The sequence below is a fragment of the Anastrepha obliqua genome, chromosome 3 (assembly GCF_027943255.1).
Source record: "Anastrepha obliqua isolate idAnaObli1 chromosome 3, idAnaObli1_1.0, whole genome shotgun sequence".
NCBI classification, from domain to species: Eukaryota; Metazoa; Arthropoda; class Insecta; order Diptera; family Tephritidae; genus Anastrepha; species Anastrepha obliqua.
This window is the reverse complement of record NC_072894.1, coordinates 3932341-3950675: the sequence shown is the minus strand read 5'-3', so window position 1 is coordinate 3950675 and position 18335 is coordinate 3932341. Positions and strand designations below refer to the sequence as shown.

At 37.3% G+C, this 18335-nt stretch overlaps 1 protein-coding gene across 2 annotated transcripts in view; it reads right to left on the bottom strand.

The window, feature by feature from the left end:
- Positions 1 to 18335, bottom strand: part of LOC129240242 (breast cancer anti-estrogen resistance protein 1) — a 114210-nt gene that overhangs the window by 4156 nt on the left and 91719 nt on the right. For both annotated transcript variants that reach the window (XM_054875913.1, XM_054875914.1), the window contains exon 3: positions 15258 to 15572. In XM_054875913.1, the coding sequence (XP_054731888.1) occupies positions 15258 to 15572 (315 nt within the window). The remainder of the gene's footprint in view (positions 1 to 15257; positions 15573 to 18335) is intronic.

Genomic DNA, 18335 nt, shown 5'->3' with positions numbered 1-18335 from the left:
GGCATATTTTATGAATTTATTTTGACTCAACAAAGGAATCAATCGAAAATCTGTGAAATAGGTTTAATAATATAGCTTTCATGGTACAAATACAAAATTTTTCGTCTGAATTAATTTCAAAATGGCCGCTGTCCAGCAGTTCTCCTAAGGCGCCTTTTTTCTAGTGGGTCCATTGCCGAAGACGTAAACTCCTTCATTTTTGTCCTGGATCAAAAAATAAAATTTTTTTAGTTTCTATATAACAACAGAAAGAGACGCACGTAGGATTTTTTCGATATTTTGTTTTTTCGCGAAATGGTGCACGTTTGAACAAAAAGTTACAATTTTCACTATAAAGAACGACATAAAATTGTTGATTAAAAAAAAAACTATGTAATATAAATAAAAAATCCTACGTACGTCTCCGGAGAAAGGTATTTCGAATGTATTGTCAAAATTTCGTAAGAATCGGTAAAGATTTGTTCGAGTTATGTCTTCGGCCAGTTTAAAAAAAGTGATTTCGAGAAAAACGCGTTTAAAGTTGTAAGTAGCGTTCGGGGCATACCTGCGAGGCACTGCCGTCGAATAAAAAATTTGGGCATTTAGACATTTTTGCTGGCATCCCTCATTTGGTATATTATTTCTAAGACCCTAAAGTACCTTTTAAGACAAAAAAAAATTTTTAGATTTTTTCAAAATTCTAAATTCAGCTTCCCCCCTTAAGTAAATTTACTTCCTACATACATAAAAACATAATAAACACAAATATTATAAAACACTTTTAAAAAAGTATTTTTTGCCATTAAAATAATTTAGTTTTAAAGTTTGGGAGATTTACGGGCGGAATGTTTCTCGGCCGGATTTTTATTGTGAGTGATCAACGTGAATTCTGTACTTCGTTCCGTATTATACTAACAAAAAATCTGAAATTCAGTACAAGAAGTGCACTGGAATCTAATAAAATATGCATACATATATGTACCTACATAGTATGTATGTATGTCCATATCTAGAATGGCTTCGAGATTCAAAGGACTTTTTATAAACCCGGCTCATATAACCGAAAAATTTCAAAATCGCTAATATATTGTATTCATTAGTACAAACATATGTGTGTATACATATACGAGTATATTATACCACAATTCAAGCAATCACCCTTCGTAGTCACCTTCTCCTATTGCCATCGGACCTATACTTGTATTGTAATTTCGTTCCGCAATAATTGACACGCAACACGAGTCATATTTCTCCTCCTCAGAGACCTTTTTCATTTCAAAGCGCATTTGGTAAAAGTAAAAACCAAATGCAACATACAAATACTCGGCTAACAGCTGCGAAGTGGCAAACATCCAAATACACTCATTAACTATTGGAGCGCAGGGGTAACGGTAAAATCGAAAAGGGAAAGTAGCCTTAGGTAATTGCAGTTTTTGTTCGGTAGACTGCCGAAAGGCAAACAACCGTTTGAAGATCAATAGAATTCGATAAAATTCTTGCAATGATGCAATACAAACGACATCTGCACTTGAAGTGTCGCGACAATTTTGGGCAAAAAAAAAAAATAAATAAAAGGGGGTAAACAAAAGAGTTTGGAATAATAGGCGCACTAATTGCAGACACTGAAGAAAGCGGAATAAAATGGCATGAGGGGATGGATTCTCAAATGCCACTGCGAAAATTTGAAATTATTACCCGTTGCATGACAGTTCGTTACTCCACTACGAACAAAGCCATATAATAACTTGCAATCAAATAACGTAGAATGTATGTTTCCTAAATATTGATGGTAGAAAAGTGCTTATGTATGTCAAGAATAGATTTTACTACTCAAGATTTTCACGACTAATATTATTTTGTTATTTACGCCTGTGACCGAGTATCAAAGTCTTCTATTACTTTGTGTAAGCGAATTACTTCATATAGAAAGGTACAAACTGCATAGTCTGATTCATCAGATCGAAATACTTTTTTTTTTATAATTTAAGGAACCCTGGCGTTTGAAATATGTCAACGCATACATACATGGGGTATATATGTCGGGCACTTTTTAATTATTTTTGAGTAAGCAGCGGTTCTCTTTCACTCTGCGCTTACACAATTGTCAATGGTTGTTGCTGTTTTTATTATATTGCCCAAAAACTTGGGGCTTATGTTGTCATATACCGCAGCCGTGTGCAGCCAGATATTAATTTGAGTAGTTCCTGCATTCGCTGTTACGCAATACACCTTATAAATATCAGTGCAAAAGGTGAGCTTTCTTGTGCATAGCTCAACGAATATTAATCCCAACTTGGAAGGTTCGATTCCTAATTCAGATAAAGCTCGTCTTAACTACAAACGAAGAATTTGGAAGAGGAACCCGTCAGAAATTTGTTAAAGTTTCGTTTTTAATTATAATGGAACGAAGTAGGCCGATGACGCAATTTCACGAACGATTTCATTAGATATACACCAAGGCGAAATTTCCCCTCAATTCCCCTCAATATCTATAAAAATGCATACAATACTAATATTAAAGCAATTGATAGCAACTATTCATAGGTGAACAAACGATTTCATTGTTCTAATAATTCCACGAATCCTCAACGCAAATGCAACACATACAAACATATGTACATGAACAAACACATTACTGGCTAAAGTAGAGCACTCTCTCTGAAGGAGTACAAATGTTCTGTGCCTTTGTGCATATATGTATGTATGTGTGAATATGTATGCACATATATGGATGTACATATATGCACAGTCATACATAAAAATAATTCCGATAACCATCATTATGGGTTGGCATAAGTGCGTATTCGTTTTCGCTCATATCATATTACTACAGTGTGTCAGACACTATAGTCATTACGCCTATGGAAGCAGTTCATGCAGGTCAAATCAATAGCTCTGAAATGGTTTAGAACTAGACTAGTTCGCATTTCTTCCAATTTCCATAAATGTAACAAGTGTATTTTTCATGTTTATGTCTTAGAAAGTCCTGTTTCATGGCTTTATATGGACCTACTGCCAAACAAGGAGCGAAGTGTTTCACAATTAACTATGTAGTAGCAGTTTGTCCCTAGTTTAGGGTTTTTCTAAAAATGCATGTGCAGGGAAAGAATGTATTGCGAATGTGATCTTAAGTTCTTATGCAAAATTAACCACCCAACATAACACATAAAAAAATTAGATTAGTAGCAACGCACCGTCTTATCGAACCGCAAAACTTATTGAGCAACTTAGTATCTCGAACCTTTTGTGCTGTTATGTACAACCGTTAGGTGGACAGAATTATAATACACTTGTACATAGCGCTCATGGTTATAAAATAAAATAACAAATTAATTAAAATCATTAACAAACTACTCGATTCCATATATCTTTTCGTAAGTTTAAAATCGAGCCATAAGGAGACTAATTTGTGTGCTAGTTGTGAACGGAAAATGTATCTCACTCAATTTAATTTTCCCTGCAGGGAATGCATGCAGTTCGTACAGTCATTCTCGTTGGCTTTTGACTGTTTTCTGCTCCATTTCTTAGGTTGTATGTAAAGAGGCTAGTAAAGAGTCATACTGCGCTCGTGACATATTTGGGCCGTTCAAAAGGCGTTGAGCGTTGATATGGGCACGGCCTAAATTTTCATGTTCTTATGAGTTGAGGGCAGCGACAGCTTTTCATATTTTCGTGCAGTTGAAACCTTCCCAAATAAAATACTCCAACAATTACTTAAAAACAGCTAAAGCAAAGCTAAATGGTGAAATTTTAATCGTATGCAGTTGAAGATTTGCTGAAAGTGATAATTAAATTTTAAGTGTAATGACAGTGAGTTTGATTTGGCTGCCAAGTGTTGAAGATAAATGTTTTTTTAGGAAAGGTTTGGCTGGAAATTGAAAGTAGGGCCATTTATATGCGCATTTGTATGGGCAGGTCATTGTATGGGTAGGTCAGGGTTCGTAGTGAATAAAAAATAAATGCTGGTAAATTGAAAGGGAAAGTCAAGCACACAAGAAAGCATAGAAAATTAATTTGGACAATAATAGCTCGATTTTCTCCAGATTTGGTAATTTGAACTTGAGTTGGGTTCCGCAGAATCTCTCAAATCAAAATTTAATAACAAATGTTTAACTAGCCTACATAGTTAGTATTAAATCGCAGGGATGATTGGGAAAAACATGAAAATACGCTCTAATTTATTGCTACCCTCTCAAATTTAAATTTTTTTTTTAAATAGTGCTACCGGATGACTTTCTGGAGCTTTATTAGTAAATTTTTCATTTTTATCCGTTTTTTTCACTTTTGTGTTATAGAGTGTAATGGGAAAACACATACAAAAAAAATCATACATTTATGTAAAAAAATATTTTAGTGGTTTTTTAATTCCCGAATATTAAAAAAATCGTCACGTAAAAATCCTTTTTTTAATAAAGTGAAGATATGAGCGCATTACGAAAATTTCTAGTCACTTTTGCATGGTGCTTTAAAATATGTATGTGCATATGTACCTACGTGCAAATATGTGCATATATATTTTCATACCTACATATGTATAAATTTTCATGCGACACTGTAATTATTTGATGGCATGAAAAGTATGTGGATAACTAAAGGGTGATTTTTTAAGAGCTATAGGAAATTTTTTCAAAAAAACACACGTAAAATTCAGAAAAATGCATGAAATATTTATTTAAATCGATAATACTGTCCATATAATTTTATGTTTGAAGATTATTTCATGCAAATGTTGACCGCGACTGCGCTTCAGATGGTCCATCCGCTGAGTCCAATTTTGGCACACTCTTTCCAATGTTTCGGCCGGTATCTCACATATAAATACTTTAATGTAGTCTTCCAATGCGTTAATTGAAGCAGGCTTGTTTGAATAGACATGAGCTTTAACATAGCCCCACAAAAAATAATCTAAAGGCGTTATATCGCACGATCTGGGTGGCCAATTGACAGGTCTCGAACGTGAAATAAAATGTTCACCGAACTCGCCTCTCAACAAGTCCATTGTTACGCGTGCTGTGTGGCATGAGGCACCGTCTTGCTGAAACCACATGTCATGCAAGTTAAGCTCTTGCATTTTGGGCAAAAAAATAGTTGGATATCATTTCACGGTAGCGCTCACCATTCACAGTTACGTTACGATTCGCAGCATCTTTCAGAAGTACGGTCCAATGATACCTCCAGCCCATAAACCGCACCAAACTGTGATTGATCAATGATTTGCACGCGTTGTTCGTTTGTAAGACGATTCATAGTTAAATTATAGACCAAACTGAGGATGTTTGACAGTGAAACAAAACACGAAACGTGCGTCAGCTGTTTAAACCAACTGTTTAAAAAGATAATAGCTAAAAAATCACCCGTTATTTTTCTCCTGTCTTTCTAACCACTTTTTTCCTATAAAATTTTATTTCACATAAATTTATTGCTTCAAATTTGTACCCATGTCTTACAGGATCTTTTAGTTATTGATATGAAATATCTAAATGTGACTAGCTTTATATAACAATTAGCCAAAATCTCACGTTGTTTTGCTGTACGTTTAACAAAGTTACTCATGATGACCACTCTGAATCACATTTTATAAGTCTCTCATCATACCCGTGCGATTGGTGCAGATGATTGACTCATGACAACATCCGATAGGGTGTACTTTAGGGTGTTTGAGAGAAAGATTCTGCGGAAAATGTTTGGTCTTTTGCTCTTTAGGGACGTCGAGGGTCCGTGCGAAAATAAAAACTACTCAATTGTTTGATCTACATTTAGGCTTATACGCTTCATCCAACGCTGTTCTAGTTTGTTGATCCCTTCCGAATAATAGTAATTGCCCAAGTTTGTTTCTGCAATCAACTACTCGTTTGAATAATTTTTTTTCACGCTTTGATTTGAGGAACAAATAGTAGTCCGAAGGAGCCAAGTCTAGAGAACAGAGAGATGTGAAACGAGGTGGAACCACAACTGCTGAGCTGTGCGCTGATGTGTCGTTATGGAAAAGGGAAATCACTCGACTTCCTCGGTTCAAACGAATGCCAAACATAAAGAAATATATCGATCTGGCTGAAACTTGGTGTGTGGAGCACGATACGCACGAATAGCACCATCTCTCTGACTTTGCACAGACTTTTCAAACTACCCTCGTAGGCATAGTGCAAATTATGTCGTCCGAAGGGATACCAACACCCCAGCACTGAAAGTATTCGATGTGAAACCTGCTGGTGGTAGCAGAGAAAGAGCAAGGCCTCTTTTGCGTTGAAAAGATCATGTAGAGGAGGACTTGGCTGCACTTGGTGCATCAACAGGCGCTGGTTTGCATGAGAAAGAAACGGCCGGCGCGCTTTGTTAAACTCGGCCAAAGTAGCTTAATCGGTTATCGAGACAATCAAGAAAAAGAAGGATAATTTATCGTAACGCAATTTTTTAATTTCTTCTGCGCATAGGCTTCATTTATTGCTATTGCGTTAGCTATACAGGCTGGCGACTGCAAACGCTTCTCTTAAAATGGCAAACATGAAATGACTCAAAACATTCTCCCTTTTGGATTTACCACTAAGATTGGTCGTTTAGAAGTGTATGCAGTCAAACAGACAAATATACCTTCATTTTATACCCCGAAGTGCATTAATAGGAAAAACTGTTGTTATTATAATAATTTTGCATTCCTGAAATTCCTTCATCTCTTAAATGTTTTGTATTTCTGTTGAAAATGTGTGCCTACTTTTTTCACTAACGCATTATTTTTTTTATAGAAACACAAGTAGGTTCATACGTGCATACAAAATGCGCGAAGATTTTAAGCACCCAGCCTTGTTGATGTCTTGTAAATGTGTCTTTCATATTCAATTTAGATTTTGACTGCAGGTAGCGCAGCCGCAACATGCGCGTCACTTAGGCATTGTTCCACAGCATGCGGGATGGATCTGTGTGCCGCGCCGCAAAATAAGCCAAGATTCACTGCAGCGAATATTTATTCCGCTGCTGCTGTTTTTATTATTATTTTTTTCTATGTCTGCATGTCCTCAAGACGCATTCATACAAGGTGCTAGCGATCGAACAGCCGATTTGTTTTTTTCTTGCGGATTGCTAGGTTGAATGTCAAACTAATCTGGTTTTTTGTTATTGTTTTGTTTGTTTATTCATTTTGATGCTTGTTGATTGAAGTTTTGACATTAAAACCACCAAATTCCAAAACATAGTTCATCTAAATTCCATTTTTGTGCTCCTGCTATCACCTTGTACGGATTCGCCTTGCATGCCCTCCTCTGTCAAATCGTGAGACTTCGTTTTATATATTCAGATGAAATATTGTTTGTGTAATTTCTTTATTCCATCATTCAATTCGATTCCAAGCCATTTCTTTCTTATTTTATCCGCAGTGGCCTTCTCAATGCTATTGCGCCGCTTATTCCCATAATGTGCCAGCCAGTAGAAGCAGCACGCACGTCCGATTTGGCGAAATTTCTCTCACATGTCTGTCTATAACAAGCTGCACGCCGAGCAGAGGGGGCACGCAAGCACGAAGTAGTTAGACGGCGGGTAGGGGGGCGAACGGTCAACAAGCATCATGCCACGCGGTACAACGGACTCACGTCAAAATATAATACATTCCAGCTAAAAAGAAGTTGTTTCTTGCTGCTGCTGTTATAGCTATTTTCGCTGTTGAAGTTATGATGTTTGTTGTTGCTCTTACTGCTGTTGGTAGCTGTTATTGCCAACTGTGCACTCATATGCCCGTAAAATATGGTACGAGTATTCTTCATATGGTTGATGCGCAGAGTTAAGCAACGTTTACGATTACATGTGCAGCTGTGTGTGCATGTCCCACTACAAGCAAACATTCATATGTACATATGTATGTATGGACATGTGTGCATATATAGCTATTTGTGCGATACTCGTACAAGTCACTGTGGCAACGTCCGCATTTGGTCAAAACTTGGCCATTTTTAGGCAACAACAAACTGCCTTATTGTGCGCCACACATCAACAAGCATTTTAGCGATTTCAGTGATGGCAACAGCACCGCCTGCAGTCAATCGCCAGCAGCAACATTATACAGAAGTTCAACAGCAGCACTTTGGAGCTCCGCATCTCAACGCTTCGCGGCGTGACAAGAGACATCAGTTGCAGGCTGCGCATAATGTTGGCCGGCCATCAACATTTAGGCCTGAAAATGCTGCTGTAACTGCTACCTACCCAACGCAGGCCCGCTTATTGCTTAGTACTGTTGTGTGCTTTGATTTTTATAGACAGCTTCAGTTGTTGTTGACCAAATGCGGGCACAAGGAACTTGAGCGTTTCGTATCGTTTTTACCATAAAGCCAACTATCACTCACCTCAATGGGCAGCGGCGACAGCAGCAGTAGTGGCGGCAGTGGTAGCTGCAATAACAACAACAACAGCAAACACACACGTATGTATATGATTGCCTTTATTTTTCATATTCCACACGCCACTGCTGCTCAATTGCTTTTATTTTTATTTTTGATTAAATTGCTCTGCATTTTTGTGCTATACATTTTTTTTTCAATATGCATTTCCTATGAAAAGTCATGCTTTGTATGTTTTATCGCTTTAACGCGTGTGGGCCGCTCTATTACTCAATTTACATTTCCGCTCCAGATTCTGCAATTTTACATTTTATTCTGACCAGTTTTTATCACCTTGCGGCCAACGCTTCATGAGCCAATTCATTTACTTGGAATTCATAAAAAAATTAGATAATTTTTCGTCAATGAAAAATTCCAATTTTTCGGTCAAGTGGCAGTGGGCGTTGTGCTGCGAGCGGTTTTCGTTTCAAATGCACTCGAGTGAATGTTTAATGCAAATTAAATTTGTGTTGATATAATTTTTATGTATCGGGTGTTTTTATAACTATAAATATCGACAATTATGAAGTATGAGAAAAATTAATGCAACGAAAACTAAAATTTCATTTGTTCCGGAATTTCCATGTCCACAACTGAATTTGGCATGAATATTCAGAAAATAATTTCATTGATTGAGGACTTGTCAAACAGAGACAACCGGTCGATTATTAAAATCAGTAAAAGCTTGAGATCAAAAAAATTATATCGAGATGGGTTTCAAAGGAATCGAATATTTTGAACTGCGGTCATTTCCTTCCATATCACGAAACAGATTTATGCTGTACGAAAATATTGATATCACTAAAAAGTGCATGGCTCCATTATACCCATTAACTTTATTAAATCTAAAATGAATTCGAAATTTCCAGAAGAGCGCCGTCTTACCGCCGCCTCCCATAGAGAAAATAACCCAGACCTACTCTCTCACCTTCCCCATAGGTAGGACTCAATACCAAAGTGTTCAGATTGTCTATGTAGAAAACTCGCCTTAATCATATCTGTCTGCCCATACGTTTGTCAATGCAAGCGAAAGCTGGAGACAAAATGGCTATATATCCATAAATTCTTTGTATGCGTATGTTACTATTCACATAAGGTTAAGACTAGTTTGCTCGTGGCGATGGTGCTTCTCTCACTAAGCAGTTGAAGAGTAGTACATTTCCTGGCTAGCTCATTGGCTTTACAATTTATCTCAATATCTGTGTGCGCCGGAACCCAAATAAGACTGACCTTGAATACGACACTAATATCATTAAGGGCTGTCCGGTAATTCTGTGCAACCTTTGATTTTAGTATAGCCTAATTCATTGATTTAAGTTCCGCCTGGCTATCCGAGAATATATTTATTGTAGTTTTAGTTACGCGATGTGTATTTAGATACGTAGCCACTTTTTTTATAGCTAATACTTCTGCCTGATAGACACTGGAGTAGGCTGGTAGTCGAACGGATAGTTCAAGTTCTAATTCTTTCGAAAATACTCCATAGCCAATCTAATAGTCTAGCTGGGAACCATCTGTATAGAAATTTGATTCTCGCCTTCTCCATGGCCTTTTTCTTCTTGACGGTATGCTCGAATCGGTCGAAGGTGAATCTAGGAATAGAATAGTCTATTTCTTGCTTGTAACTATTCAGAGTGTGCAAAATAGAGGCGTGGCTAAACTACCGGTCTTTCCATAGGGTCATACTTTTAAGTCCAAGCGCCGAGGCGGCGGCAACGTGTTTCCCTACAAGTTTTAGTGCAGGCAAATTGATTAGCACATCCAGCGCTTGGATTTGGGTAGTCCTTAAAACACCAGAGATGCATAAAAAAAATGTTCTTTGGAGTGCTCTTAGCAGATGGCATTGACATAAGGTTGGTCGTTATGAAAAATAAGGGAAATATAAAAAATATAAACTGAAAAATTTTAATTTTTTTATAATTACAAAGTATAAGTCAGCATTTAACTGTTATTCGTTTTGTGTCCCTATCGTACATATGACTTAAATTTTATTGGCATTTGAAGAAATTGAACCATATTTTTTACGTTCGAGATATAAAAATAGACATTTATGCGAGCACTGCAAGTACGTACAGATTGCATACATCTACATACACACTAAGTACATACACATTCATATTTTGTGGCCAAATTGTTACAAGCAAAAGCGAAATACACGCAGGCCGTTGTTGGCCTTTTACAAGTTGCAAATTCGTAAGAAAAGCTGTGTTGTAGTTGCACGCTTTGGCTGCCACCAGTGAACAACAACTTTTGGGCATTCAACTTGTTCGTTTGCGAGTTAGTTATGTGTGTATGTATGTATGAGCGCTTATGGTTTTAAATCTTTGTTTGCTTTGGTTTACTGCATTGGCCAGACGGCTGGTGGTGGCCGAGTGCTATTGAGGGGCAGAGTGGTGGCGCTTTGGGGAGTGAAATGAATTTACGTGCTTGAATGAGCTTTATGTGTTTTGTCAGATTGATGCTTTCAGATATTTAGTAGAAACTTTTACGAGGCTATAATTTTCAATGGCCAGTTTTTCACTTCTTTCATTCGACTATGAATTTTTCACTTTTTCTTTGTCGATTTAAATTTAATGTAAATTTTATTGGAGAAAGGGAAAGTAAATTTGATTGGAAATTTCATGACGCGAATGTGCATGAAGTGATCGAAAGGGATGACAACGCGAACAGACAACGGGTGGGTGCATATTTTAATCTTGATTAGAATACTGAATTAAACAACAAAAGTTGATGTAATCCTATGCAAACGCTTGAGTTGCAAACTGCAGCAGATTTTTTTAGTACATAATTTACATAGGACCTTTCCACTCGCGAGTGTAATGATCTTTGGAAATCATTTCACTACTTAAGTGAAATTTAGGAAATCCGGTTTCCCACTTATAGGAATAATTCGAAACACGTTTTAGAAAAATTGTTTGTGAGGCGTTTTTCGTTTTTTTCCGCTATCTCATCGATTTGGAAGGCGAATAATATCACCAATTGTCTCGTTGTTTGATCTGCAAACACGATCTTATCGAATGTCAATTGACACCTTTTCACATTATTCACCTGAACACACACTCGGCAATCAAGTTGAATGGCGTAGCGCAAAAGCGGATCAAGTGGGCTTAAAAAGCCTGCGGGCACTGGTATCAAGCCAACCGTCGGCCGCCAATCAGTAGCGCGCAATCAACAATCAACAACCGCCAACTACAATATTAACTGTCGGCCGTCTGTCTCCTCTTTTCATCAGTTGCACCTTTTAACGGTCTCTACTTAAAATTCACATAATTCACAATGAGTTTGCGAATTTTTTGTTGGCCTATTAGCGCTGACTTGAAACCTCGTTGAAATACTCTAATTAAGTGCAAATGTGCATACACAAATACGAGTACATACACACGTACAATATAGGCATGCAGGGAGCCTATGGTGTTTTGCCAATGAGGCGACTAAGCACGAGTGTATCTCATGTGACCTGTTTCAGCATTAGCTCAACCGAGCAACAAAGTAGAGGGAGATCACTTACATAACTACAAGATTGCGAGTGATAACCAAAAATTGTTTTCCGCTTATCGAAAATAGCGATGAATAACTTTACTTGTAAGCGTAATAGAATTTTTTTTCGTTGCACTGAAAGCATTTAGAAATGTGTTTACTTCTAATAAAGGGTGTTTTTCAGAAGTGTAGGATTATATAATAAATTAAAATAAAGCAAAGTAAGTGTTAGGGAAATGAGATTTCTTTTAACCGAACGTTGGTTTCCCAGGATTAGTGATAAAAATGATATCTCAAGAATGCAGCGCGCAATTTCGTTTATTTCCAGTCTAAAACATAATAATAGTTTTTACAGACCACTTAAAGCTAATATGAGCTTAAATTACTACAGATATGCAACTATCTATATAAATAATAGATAAATAAATAAATTTATATTAAAAAAATAATTTAGAAAATCCGTTAAATGCATTATTGGATACCGAAAGGTCAAGCGGAATAGAACTCGAGATCTTATTGAATTCTCTTAGAGAGCGGACAATAGGAGCATTACGAGCTTAATTTGAGTTAAACAATTTAAGATGAAAGGGATAGATGAGTAGGGATATGAAAGTGAATGCTCCGTAATAGAGAAGAACAATAAATTTCTCCTTTATTTACACAAAAACAAAAGGCAGCGAAAATATAAACCTGCTACCCTCTAGAGGCTTTATATATATGTATAGTATATATAATTGGCGCGTACACCTTTTTTGGGTGTTTGGCCGAGCTCCTCCTCCTATTTGTGGTGTGCGTCTTGATGTTGTTCCACAAATGGAGGGACCTACAGTTTCAAGCCGACTCCGAACGGCAGATATTTTTATGAGGAGCTTTTTCATGGCAGAAATACACTCGAAGGTTTGCCATTGCCTGCCGAGGGGCGACCGCTGTTAGAAAAAAACTTTTTCTTAATTTTGGTGTTCAACCGAGATTTCAAGCTACGTTCTCTCTTTGAATTACGAATGGTAGTCACGCACCAACACATTCGGCTACGGCGGCTGAGGCTTTAAGTTAATTAAAAAAAAAAGGGAATTATGTTGATGTTGGCAGTTTTGTTTCTGAGCAAGTGTAGCCCGATTCAGGAGCAGGTTCATTTGCAAGCTCGAATCTTTTGCGAATCTTAGTAACCTCTGAAGCTCTAACCCCGAGAATGTGATAACTATACGCTCAAAGGAATTTTCTCTATTCTCATGGCAGTTGCAAAGCCGATATTAAATTATCCAAATCATTTATTCGGTTATCCCCTCATTGATGGCAGTATTTTAACGGGTCAGAAAGCAATGTTAAAACAAAACCAGCTCAATATATTCAAAAAAGCAGAAATTTATACAACATTTCAGATCTGTCATGTTTTATATATATTTGAGGGATCCTAATATTCTCAAGTCAAATTAAGAATAAAGTTCTAACTGGTCGATAATGAACACAATGAACAAGACGCAAATCATCTCCTGTATCCGGAGCAAATTATTAAAAAATAGCGACCGCATAAATCTTATGTGGGTTCCAGGCCATGCAGGCATAAAAGGGAACAATCTAGCGAACGAACGGGCTTAACTTGCTGGGAAAGAACCACTTATAATTTTCGACTATATTTCGAAAAAAAAACGTGTAAAAATGTATATATCACAGGCACTGTAATGCACAAATGGTCACTTGGGGATCCTTTTATCACCATTATATCGTAAATAATCCAAGCAGGATAAAACCAAACTACCCATTAATTTGTCGTTGCAACCATATCAAATCATTTGTCCGCCTTCGACTAGCGCACACAATCGCCACACATTTATACGTTTTCAATGGTTCCAGCCCTCCATGCTGTCAACACTGTCACTCATCATCTTTAACGGTCTGCAACTTACTCGACGAAGTCTCGAGTATCTTCCGAAACCAAATGCCCTCTACACTGTTAAGAACCACTTCCTCAGAAAATATATCAAAAATGTCAGAATTTCTAGTTAAAACAGGATTAAAAAAGTTGATTTGATGTTCGCTCCTCTAACATACCTAGTTACTATATTTTACCATGGTCGTAATTAATTAAGTTTTCATGTCTCACTTTTACATGTAAGACCTCTAAGCTAACTAAATATTACTTTTACATCAGCGAGCCGAAGGTTCAGTGCTTCTTTTTACGTGTAGAGTTAATTGTATTATTATTTCACGTCTATAAATAAATAAATAAACTGCTATGAACATACATATGTATGTATATAAGTATTTATGCCTAGAATTTCAAAAAATAAAAATTCTTCGGCTCAGAATAATGGGGTATTAATTCGTTAACTTTGAATCACTTCCAAGCTTGAAACTAACAGGGATAAGAAAAAAAAAAACGTTAATAACCACTGCGCACTCATATAACTACATTGAGTTATGTGAAAATAACAGCTTGATATTTTGAAGGCTCTGGTTCATGTCGCCTCTCGCGCATGTGAATTTTTCAAATCAGATATTGAGTTGTAATATTCGAATTAATTAAAAAAAATGCCATTGACACTACATTTAAAACGGAAAAAGTAATGTTTTCAATTTTTTTTACCTGTTCCAAAATTTGAACTCCCGATCTCAAGTGTCATCTGAAGTACATCAATGTTATAACCCATCGGCAATGTCGTTGCCAACTTATGAGTGAGTCATAAATATAAATTTCGAAATTCGAGACCGACTAGTATCACTTCATACCCGTTGGGGTACAAAAGGGCACAATTAGTCTTTTCATAGGAATTGTTCAAACAAAGGGGAACATTTCATTCCATATAAAGAGACTAACCGCTTGGGTACATTTGACGTCTGAGACACGTCATGCACTCGATTGCCATAAGAGCGGTTGACGTGTTTTGTTTTTATCAATTTATTTATGTTGTGCAATCCGAATTACCTGAAGCCATCTTAATACTATTTATGTTACAAATATTTTAGAAATAAACGAAATCTTACGTAAAATGTACTGCTTTTACATATTGCTCCATGCAACCAAAAAATATTTTCTCAAATAAACCACGAGCCAAGGGGTTAAAAGTGGCAGTAGTCGCATATTCTATTGCGACTGATCCCGGGAGCATCCCGGAAAAGTCGCATTTTTGCAGAGTATGTACGTATGTACTATATGTGGATTAATATAATATTAGTAAGACATGGAATAAAACTACGTAGGTTTAACTCTTATTTTACATAGAATCGCACACTTTAGGCATCACTCGCACTTTTATTATTTTTGTGTTTCGCATTCATTTTCATTTTCTTCACCCTCACTCTCTCATAGTTCATTCTTCAATCTTTTCCGCAGTCCTTTAAATGCATTGCTTTTCCATATGGAAATGTGGCATCTTAAAACACATTCGCTCTTCGTGCATGCATGAGTTAATATTTGTATGTATGTATGTCGGTATATTTTACCTTATTTGGCGACACATGCCAGGAACGTCGTGTGCCCTGTCGCTGCTGCTGTGTCAGGAGGTGTGTCTGTTGGTTGTCGCGCAGTCCAACACCACTGTGGGCGGTTGCATTGTTGCCATGGTGACTACTGCTGCTGCTGCTGATGGTGCCACCGCTGCTGTTGATGGACAAATGATCATAGCAAGCGGTGGAGTTACTATTCAAGGTAATCAGGCTGGGTGCCAGCGAGGGACAGGGCGAGGGTGGCGGTGACAAGGAGAAGCAACCGGAATCGTAGGAGTTCAATATGCGCAGTCGATTGCCGGGGCACAGACCCTGAAATCCATAGAAAATATATAATCAATTTCTACAATTATAAAGAGATCAAATCAATGGCTAAATAGTTAATTGTGATTCATTGCTTTTGCGTAAATGGCCTCAATTGCTCAGTTCACTTGTTGTTGTTGCTGCCGCTGCTGCCGACACAGTTCATTGTTAGAAAATTGCCAGCACTCATTTGAACGTTTGATAGATTTGAAAATTAATATGAAATGTACAAATTACTGCAATATTGAAAAATCGATGCATAACCGCGACAACAAATGGCGGGCACATCCAACCAATTGTGCCAACTATGAATTATTACTTTGCAATTAATGAGCGTGCACACATACACACATACACATATACACATGTGGGCATGCAATCCGATGCATGCTGGTGTTTGTGTGGCCCAGTTGAGCGGTACTCATTTTCAATTTTATGCTTTCGATTTTCCTAATAATTTTTCAGCGCATTGTTGTTGTTGGGCTGTGTGCTGTGTGCTGTGTGGCTACATTTGAAATATGTGCAAATTTATGCTGCTTAACCGTTGTTGTTGCTGTTGTTGTTGCGGCTGCAGATGCTACAAATGTTGTTGATTGCTCCAAATTTGCGAGCACCAACCCACCGAGCTGTCAACAAGTAAGCTTGCAACACATGTTGCCAATAGTAGCAATAACAAAAAACAACAACCGCAGGCACGCCGACATCTGTTCGTGCACTACATTGTTGCCAACGTGACTGAATAGCAGCCTTAACGGCGCTTTAAGTATCATTGTACACATTTATATTGTTGCTATTGTTGTTGTTAATGTTGTCGCTGTACGCCTCAACGCAGTTAACTTTTGGGTTAATTGTTTCTATTAAAGTGTTGCGTTGCCTTTTTAATTAACATTTTTTGGGTTTTATTGGCGCTCTCGTTTGTTGTACTCGCAAATATTGCCGCCACCAATGAAAGTGCTGTTGCTGGTTTAATAAAACATTGTTTCTGTTTTCGCTAAGCGAACTTTTGCTGCCCAATCATTTACACAAAATTCGTATTCTGATTGGTTTGCCGCTGACAAGTGTTTTGCTGCTTTGACGCTGAGTAGCTGAGTCGCCTGTAAACAGTTGATTGGCGCCGCAACAAGCTGCATACTTCTGTGGCCAGCACCAAGTGCCGGTCGTTTGTTGTTGTACAGACGATGTTGGCGAGCCGGTGAACTGGCTTTGAGGCATGTGGCGCACTTAAACGGTTCTTAATTAAATTGTTAACAAACGGAGCGAAATCAATGCCCAAGTGTATTATATTAAAATAAATTATCGTTTTGCCTTCCCCCTCCCCGCATCACATGAGTGGTCATAAATATTTATTGAATGCGATTTTTGGCAGCCAATGGAATATTTTTGCAATCTTCTTTCAAGGTTGCGTGCAAATACAAAAAAATATGCTCTAGAAATGAGAATTAATATACTTTGTATGTATGTATGTGCGAGTGCATATGTGATCAGTAAGCACCCAGATTATAGATAAAGTGTATATCTATTATTGGGTGTCATATTAAGACCACTTGGAAAATCTCGCGTACGCACAATGCATAGGAATTTTTAAAACCCGCTGCAGAAATGGCTGATATTTTGCGGAGATTGTGCGAAAAGCCGTTATCTCGCGGCAAACTGATGTATGCCTAGCTAAATCAATAGATTTGGGGATTTTTTTTTGAAAGAAAAGAAACGTTGTTTGCCAATAATCCAGAAACAATTCCTGAAAGTAGAGTTGAGATTCGATGTGGAATGCATGGAGTTAAGCCCACACACATTATTATATATGTGCATATGTACATAACCTTCATGTTCACCACAAAAACTAATGAGAGCTTTTCAAATTCTAAAATAGACTTTCCTAATGGGACACCCTATTTGTTAATATTCAGTTTTAAATAAAATTAGTAAGTTTCTCAGCCTTGAACCGGCATAAAAATGTACTGAAAATATTTTCACAACATGGCCAGTGGTTCGAAAATTATAAAATTGCCGCAAATTGAATTTTTGATCACTTGAGTGCTCTACGGCCTGGTGTTTGTAAAATGTTTAAGTTCTGAGGCTCTAAATTCACAAAAGAAGCATATTTCAAACGTCAATGGGCTTTTGATAAATCGTTTGAATACAGAACTTTATTTAATATCAAAAATAAATCGAATAATCTTTAGTGCAAAATTATCAAGTCGATATAAATAATTTATTTTAACAAAATGCCTAAAAACCGAATTTTGATAAGAGAAAAGAGTGAGAATCCAAGTTTTAAGTGAGGAAGGGAAGTCTCAGGTTGATGGGATATTGACAGTGAGCAAAAACCTCTACACGAGTTTGTCAGGGATCATTAAAAATCCTCTTCTGCCCGTTAGAGCTCGAACAGCTTGAAGAAGACTTCTTTTAAAATGAGGCAATCCAAAATCAGAAAAAGCGAAATCGGCTCTCCGATTTTACGAAGGGAGTCGAGTATTCTGTGATCTGATGCATGGAATTGCGAAGTAGCTTAGTTTACATCGTTTTTAAAAATCAACATAGCTTCTTATCCTAGTCCTATTTCGAGAAAATAGTACAAATCATATAAAACGATTTTTTTCTTTCCTACAAGTATTTGGAACACCTTGTGGGACGCTCGTGATACGGCGGGTTGGCGAGGAATACCATCCAGATTGCCTGGTGCCCACTATTAAGTATGGGGAAGAGCGTTTTATGATCTGGGGTTGTATAGCTGCTGATGGTGTTGGCGAAAGGCTTCTTTGCGAGTGTCGC